At 50.6% G+C, this 7144-nt stretch overlaps 1 protein-coding gene across 1 annotated transcript; it reads right to left on the reverse strand.

Annotated features, from left to right (window-relative positions):
• Positions 1-2541: 2541 nt before the first annotated feature.
• Positions 2542-6801, reverse strand: Dbx1 (developing brain homeobox 1). Its single transcript, XM_013019611.1, has 4 exons — positions 6435-6801; positions 5797-5898; positions 3630-3832; positions 2542-2892 (listed from the first exon to the last, which is right to left on the reverse strand). The coding sequence occupies exons 1-4, from the start codon at positions 6799-6801 to the stop codon at positions 2542-2544; spliced, it is 1023 nt and encodes a 340-aa protein (XP_012875065.1).
• Between the last annotated feature and the right edge of the window lie 343 nt (positions 6802-7144).

The following is a 7144-nucleotide window of genomic DNA, read 5'->3' on the forward strand; positions in this document are numbered from 1 at the left end:
GTAATCATTATGAAGAATGACATATCAAAACAACTTCTTCAAAGGATCCTCCATTAATCATAAGAAATGCAGTGATTACTACCAAGGCCAGGAGAAGACCAGCAGGTGACTCGCATGAATCTTTCCCCCTATAACACAAGCTACCTGCATACAACTCTACCTAAATTCATGTTGGACAACCTGTTGTTGTTGTTGTTGTTGTTGTTTTAACTTTTGAGGGTGAGTTAGGATCACAAATAAACTTGGATCTGTGTGGCTTATGTGGCAGAGACCAATCTCGGTTTCAAGCCCCAACCATGATTCTAACTGGCTCTTTTTGCTCCTTAGATTACTGGTTAAATCCACCATTCTGACAAAATGCTAGTCTTCAAAAGGACTTTTATTTGCCAACCCCAGAGTCTGAGTCTCTTCTCCCATGCCATGACTGTTGCTGACATTTCCATCAAAGGCTAGTCATACATAAAAGGTAATGTGCCTACACCAATTTTGAAGCTTTTCTGAGAATTAATGGTAGGATTTTTGTTTTGTTTTATGCCAGTACTGGGCCTAGGCACTGTCGCTGAGCTCTCTCACTTGAAGTTGGCACTTTACCATCTAAGCCACAGCTTTACTTTGTCTTTTTGCTGGTTAGAGATAAGAGTCTCACAGACATTTTTGCCCAGGCTGGCTTAGAACAGAGATGCTCAGATCTCAGCCTCCTAAGTATTTAGGATGATAGGTATGAGCCACCAGATCCTGGCTATGTAGGAAAAAAGGAAAACTATCGCAAACTGGAGTCATTAGACTGTCTTGCATTGGTGACTTTCAGTCTATCATTTCAGTTTTAGAGGAGGATTATTGCAAAACCTAACTTTTGGACCTACTTTACTGTAGCTGTTTTATGTGTCTAATAGTGAATATGGCTTTGATGATACCGCAAAGCAGAAAGGCACTAGGCTGAGAGCCAGAAGCAAATTGTGGTCCCATGGGTACTTACTAGCTGTGGGGGAGGGGGGTGTTTGTAGATGAAGGCCTTCCCATCTTAACCTTCAAGTTCTTTCCTCTAAAGCCCAAGGTTTGGTCTAGGCTATCTTATACTGCAAGTTTAACAACATCACTCAACCATAATAGCCACTCTACTTTTTATTTGGCATTTATTCATTTGACACATATATATATCTTGATATATATGTATATATTTGATACATATATATACACATATATAAAATCTGTACATGACAAAAATACAAAATAAGCATTTCTTTATAAGTTATGCAATTAGGCAGCTATCTTTTTTTTTTAAGTTTAAAAACCATTCCAGGAAAGAAAAGAAAGAAATCTAGCCTTTTTTTGTCTTTTTGCTGGTCCTGGGGCTTGAACTCAGGGCCTGGGTGCAGTCCCTGAGTCTCTTTGTGCTCAAAACTAGCGCTCAAAACTAGCGCTCTACCAGTACCACTTCCTGTTTTTTTTTTCTGAGTAATTCATTGGAGATAAGAGTCTCACAGACTTTCTTGCCCGGGCTGGCTTTGAACTGTGATCCTCAGATCTCAGCCTCCTGAGTAGCTAGGATTACAGGTATGAGCCACTGCGCCATGCCTAGCCAGTCTTTTATAGTCATTCATAATAACCTTGGTATAAAATATCCATACACAACATATATACAAGCTAGTGTACAGTTCATAAGAGCTGTGCAAAGACAGCAAAATTTCTCATGGGGAAAAAAATCAAAGAGATTTATAAATGTCTCTCTCTCTCTCTCTCTCTCTCTCTGTCCACCTCCCACGCAGTCTTCAGACCTTGGCAGCTGAACAACACCTCCCCCCAAAATCGGAAGAGAGCATAGGACAGAGTGCTTGGTGCTTGTACCGCGGATGTAGAGATTGGAACGTTTTTTTTAAAATATGCGTACAGGAAATGACTCTTCCCACAGCTCTTCATTTGGAGAACTTCTTTTCCCCAAAGAGCCTTTGGCAATGAGAGAAGACTCCATATTTATTTGCCCTTAGGCCAGAAGGCACAACTACTTCTTTCTCAGAATTCTTGTGTTTTTCTAAGGGAACTGCTTTGGGAGTGCCGGAGGGTGGCTACTGGGGTCCTGGTCAGGGGTCCTGGATGTGGTTATGTGCTTGGGTGGGTGATTCCTGTTTCCTCTTTCATTAAACCCCTGCATATTCAGGGTTTTCCTGGCTAAGACCAAGCAGGGCTCTACACCCTCAGAGTTAACCCTGTAAACTCCAGGTTGTGGGAATGGAGACGCCCTCCACCCCATCCCCACCCCACCCCTCTACCCTTTAAAATCACCTGCAAAGAACGTGATGGAAAGGAAAACCTGGCGGGGGTGAGGGTGGGGACTTAAGGCAGGGACCAAGACCTCCATTTCTATGGTTTGGGGCTGATGTAGGGGAAGGAAATGTCTCTGGGACAACTGAACGGCCTGTGACATCTTGGTGACATCTTGGTTTTAGGGAAGGATGGGGCGACAGAAGGAGGGGACGCAGCAGACCCCCATCTCTTCAGTTTGAAAGCACTTAGAAACTGAACCCAGGGAGGCTGGAGAGGTTCCTAAGACACAGTGATTTCCTCTTCCTCCTCGCCCTCCTCATCCTCCTCGGAGTCTGAGAAGTCCGAAGGTTTGCAGGGGCTGCCCGAGTGCGCGGGGGAGGCGGGCAGCAGCGGCGGGTGCCCGGGGTTCGGAGACGCGGCCGCGGGGTAGGCCAGGCGGTGGGGGTGGCTGTCGGGGCGCTCGTCTTCCTCCTCCTCGTCCCCGGGGCTCTTCTGCCCCACGTCGCTCAGGTCAGGGTGCGGATTGAGTTTCGTGGGCAGGGTCTGCTCACGGCAGCCCCCGCTAGACAGCAGTTCGCGCTCCTTGGAGTTGCGCCATTTCATACGCCGATTCTGGAACCAGATTTTAACCTGGGACGCCAAGTGGGTGAGATCAGCAAGGAGCAGTGGGGGGGTGGTGGTGGTGGAGAGGAGGTCCCCAGCATAGTGGGCCACCCGGCAGAATGTAGGGGGGAAGGGACCAAGGGTGTGTGTGGGGGGGGATGGGAGGAGGACTCAGTGTTTCCTTTCTTGGAAAGGACTTTCGCTCTTTCTTGAAGGACTACAACACCGCACCCCACCCTTAGCGTTTCTTGCTTCTTTGCCCGATACATACTCTGGTACATAGCCCAGTTAGGTGGGGGGGGGTTCTGGAGGGGGTGCTGTGCCTGGGAGAGATTGGGGAGCTGAGGTTGAAATAAGAGATAGGCTGTCTACCAGGCGCCGGTGGCTCACACCTGAAATCCCAGCTGGTCAGGAGGCTGAGATCTAAGGATCACGGTTGGAAGAAGCCAGCCTGGGCGGGAAAAGTCCAGGAGACTCTTATCTCTACTTAACCACCAGAAAATTAGAAGTGGGGCTGTGGCGCAAAGTGGTAGAGCACTAGTCTTGAGTGAAAAAAAAAAAAAAAAACACAACTCAGTGACCAGAGACAGTACCCAGGCTCTGAGTTCAAGTCCTACAACCGACAAAAATGAAAAAAGAAAAAGAGAAAAAAAAGTGGACTGTCCTAAGGTGAGGAAATACCCTCATGTACTCATTGCTTTCCTAGGCCTCGATTTCCCCATCCAGTGGTTGACATGGGGGGGGGAGGGGAGCCCGCTCCTCACCTGTGAGTCTTTCAAGCCCAGCTTGGCCGCCAGTTTCTTGCGGTCAGGCTTGCTGATGTACTTCTGCTTCTGGAACATCTTCTCCAGCGCCTTGCGCTGTACGTCGGAGAACACGGCCCGACGCAGCATGCCCCGGCGGGGCTTACCGCGGGCGGCCAGCGGCCAGGAGAAGGTCCCCGGGATGGGCACGACGCTGGAGGAGGCTGCAGAGCGGAGGGGTGAGGGGAGGTGGCGGGTGAGTTGGGGGTGTCTGGGGGGAGGGAAGGTCCGCCCCTCAATCGCCGCTTTCCCAGTGTGTTCGCCCTCTCTTTCTCTCGGTTCCCTTCATCTCTTTAAAGCACGCCTAGAGAATAGACCTCGAACCTACAAACCTGCAGAGTGAATGGCACTTTCCGCCCAAATAACTTTCCCTTTCAACCGTGCAAACCCGGATTAGGAGGGGGGGAGGGGGACCACCAAAAATAACCCCTACAATGGCCTGATGCGGATTTTTTTTTCTTCTCCATTCAACATTCACAGGGAAACCTGCACAGGCCGGTGAAAACAGCCACAGGAAAAATAAATTTCACAACTAAAACTAAAATATTCAGCCACCTATTCCCGCACTCCTACACCCCACACTGGCATTACCTTTAAATGAGAATAGGGCTCTTTGCTGGTTTGCTGGAGAGGGGAAAATCCACTCTAGATGATATTTTTTTTGAAAACTCCAATCAGTATTCATCTTTTTTTATATTAATCTCTCTTCCCTTCCCCCACCAAATGTAAAGAATTCCGCCCCAGTACACGAAGAGTGGCAGCTAATTAGCACATTGACCGCTTCCCAATGGGTATTGGCATGGTAAAAAGGGGGAGAGTTTCGCTTTAAGAGAGAGAAAAAGAAAAACAAAAAGAAACAGAGACTCTAATGAAGCGTGAATGGTAATTGTGTAGTAATGAACTAACAGAAAAAGGCTGTGGACAAGCAGAGAAAGCCATATATTACTGGGACAAAAGAGATTTACACTTTCAAACTAAACACAACTGCAGGCCAAGACCATTGAGAGAATACTGATGGCAGAGGCTTCTCTTCTCCCGATCATTCTCATTAAATGGACATGAAAAGCTATTTATAAAGCTCGGGTTGTTTTTGTTAGCACATTGAGAGCAAGAAGAAAGGAAGCAAATTCCATGATCAGCAGGAGCATGAATGCTGGTGGTGGTGCTGCTGCTGCGGATGGTGCTGCATTTCCCTTCCTTCCTTAAAAAACCAAAAATCAACTGCTTGGTTTTTTTGCTGATATTTGGGAGAGCTAGCCCTGTACCCTTCCCCTCCCCCACTGGCCATGCCTGGCTTCTCTTTATCGGGTCTCCTCTTGTCCCCTGAGTTTTTGATCCGTTGCAAGGTTTTTGAGTCATCATTTGAATCCCCTGTGAGATTTCAGAACGAAAACCTCGTGGAAACTGTCAAGGTGTTTCTCATTTAGAGCAGGACCCATGGCAGGTGACTCTCCAGCCTCCAGCCCAATTGTCTTAAAAAGATTAAGCCAGTCTGGGAAGGGTACGACAAGGGGTTGGGGAAGTCAGTTCGGAAATGTAAAAATTAAGGTTAAGGGGGGGGGGCGCTGGGAATCTGGTCCATCATTCCCCTCCTCCGGCCGACCCTAGCCGCCCCACACAAGAGGGCACCCCATGGGGTCTACTGAATGAGCCTTAAAGAGAAATTAGCCCCGGCTGGTAGGTGTCTCTGGGCAGCGTGCAGGGGCGAGGGCCGGTCTGTGTGTGGCTGCCCGAGGAGCTGACCAATTGGTCATGGTGCTGAAACCTTTGGGGGGGAGGGGGAGGAAGGGGATCGTGGTCAAGGGCAGTGACTCTGTGGGAAAACGGTGGCCTGAAGGGATGCCAACAGCTCCTGGCCGGGAAGGGAACCGCCTCAAATTGGGACCATGACAATTCTTGCTAATTTGTAGAGCAGGGAATCCGTGCAAAGTGTCAAGCAGTCACTGCTCGTGCTAAATAGGGCATCAAATTGGCGCGACGGATTCGTGAATGTTGTAGCCTCGCAACCTCTGAACCAGAGCGTAACCCCGAGGGGTGGACGGAGAAACATCGCGAAGGCAGACCGCGAGCGGCCGGGGCTGGGAGCGCCTGCCCGTCGGGGCTCTCCAGGAAGGAGGATGAGACTCACCTGGGAAATAGGAAGATCTGATGAAGGGTTGGAAGGAGCCTTCGAAGTAAGGAAAAGCGAACGTTTTGGGTGGAGGGCTCTGGAGCAAGCCCGGAGATGTTTCTGGGAGACAGGGAGGAAGACAGGACTTGGTTACGTACTAGATGGTTGCCCAGCACACAGAACACAGGAGACAATGAACGCTGCCCGATGTCAACGGCCTCTTTTAAAAACAAATTGACAGGAGTCAAATTAAATGTCCCTAGCATTCTCTCGCCTGAAGAAATCCTCCCTCCACCCCAAGTCTCCACCCTAAGCACTTGCAAAATAGATCGCAGATACATAATACTAGCGAATCCCCCAACACAGCGTCTTGGCTTGAATAACTGCAGCTCTCCAGGGCGGACATTCTGACGCCCAGGGTGTGCGCTCGGCGCCGGCGCTCAAGTTCATTCAGAACGTGGTCTGGGTGCCTGAAGGCTACTCGTTCTGGAACCAGGTTGGATCTCTGTCACCTTACCCGACGTGGGGGTCTCTAGTTCCTGCGAGGGGGCATGCGTGAGCAGGGGCTCGTTTGTTCAAGCAATCAAAGCCAGAAAGCTCGGGCGAATGCTGGACCACCTGCACGGGCTCTCTCGGCGCGCTCTGCCTCGACTTACCTGTCCTGGGAGCTGAGGAGAGGATAGCATTCACTCCAAACTTCAGAAACGTGGGCTCGCTGGCAGGGGAGAGGGCAGTCTGCGGAGAGCTGCCCCGCCGGTTTCCTGGACCCGGGGAAGCCAGGTCGGAGGTCCCGGAGTCGGTGACCGCCGCGGGCGCCCCCTGCCTGGGCGGCGAAAGGCTGGCGGTGGGCATGTTGCGGGGCAGGTAGGCTGGGGGCCGGCTGATGCGAATCAGATCCTCCACCAAGAAGCTAGAGTGGCCGGAAAATGCTGACTGAAGGGACTGGGGCAGTGTCAACGTGGGCGTGGGCCGGAGGAGACTAGGATAACCCGCAGGGGCCGCCAGGAGCCCGGGGAACATCATGGTAGGCGCGGGGCGGGTGGAATAACTCCTTTTCCCCGTGGCCGGAGAGCAAAGGCCTCGCTTGCCCCCCCTCCCGTTCCCGGAATGCCCTCTCCGGGGCTTAGCAATCGTCTCCAAGTAACTGTTCCACTTGGGCGTAGGCGAGTCCTCGTGGTCCTGCCGTCGAGGGGATGGTTTTATAGTGGCCCGCCTGCTACCGTGCTTTGAAAAAGTGACAGCTCTGACAATGAAGTTCAACAAAGTTCTCCACTCGAGCTTCATTCGCTGCAGGCTCTCGGCTCTCTGATTGGCGCAGGGGTGCAATTTATGATTGGATTAGTCTTCATAAGCACGGCCCACACAA

This window comes from Dipodomys ordii, unplaced genomic scaffold (assembly GCF_000151885.1).
Source record: "Dipodomys ordii isolate 6190 unplaced genomic scaffold, Dord_2.0 Scaffold46, whole genome shotgun sequence".
NCBI classification, from domain to species: domain Eukaryota; kingdom Metazoa; phylum Chordata; class Mammalia; order Rodentia; family Heteromyidae; genus Dipodomys; species Dipodomys ordii.

Excerpts from the sequence above, each read along its gene's own strand:
- Dbx1 (XM_013019611.1), bottom strand. The coding sequence starts at position 6,801 with ATGATGTTCCCCGGGCTCCTGGCGGCCCCTGCGGGTTATCCTAGTCTC. Across the intron at positions 5,899-6,434 it reads CTCCTCAGCTCCCAGGACAG|AAACATCTCCGGGCTTGCTC; the intron begins GTAAGTCGAGGC and ends CCTGTCTCCCAG. Across the intron at positions 2,893-3,629 it reads TGGGCTTGAAAGACTCACAG|GTTAAAATCTGGTTCCAGAA; the intron begins GTGAGGAGCGGG and ends TTGGCGTCCCAG.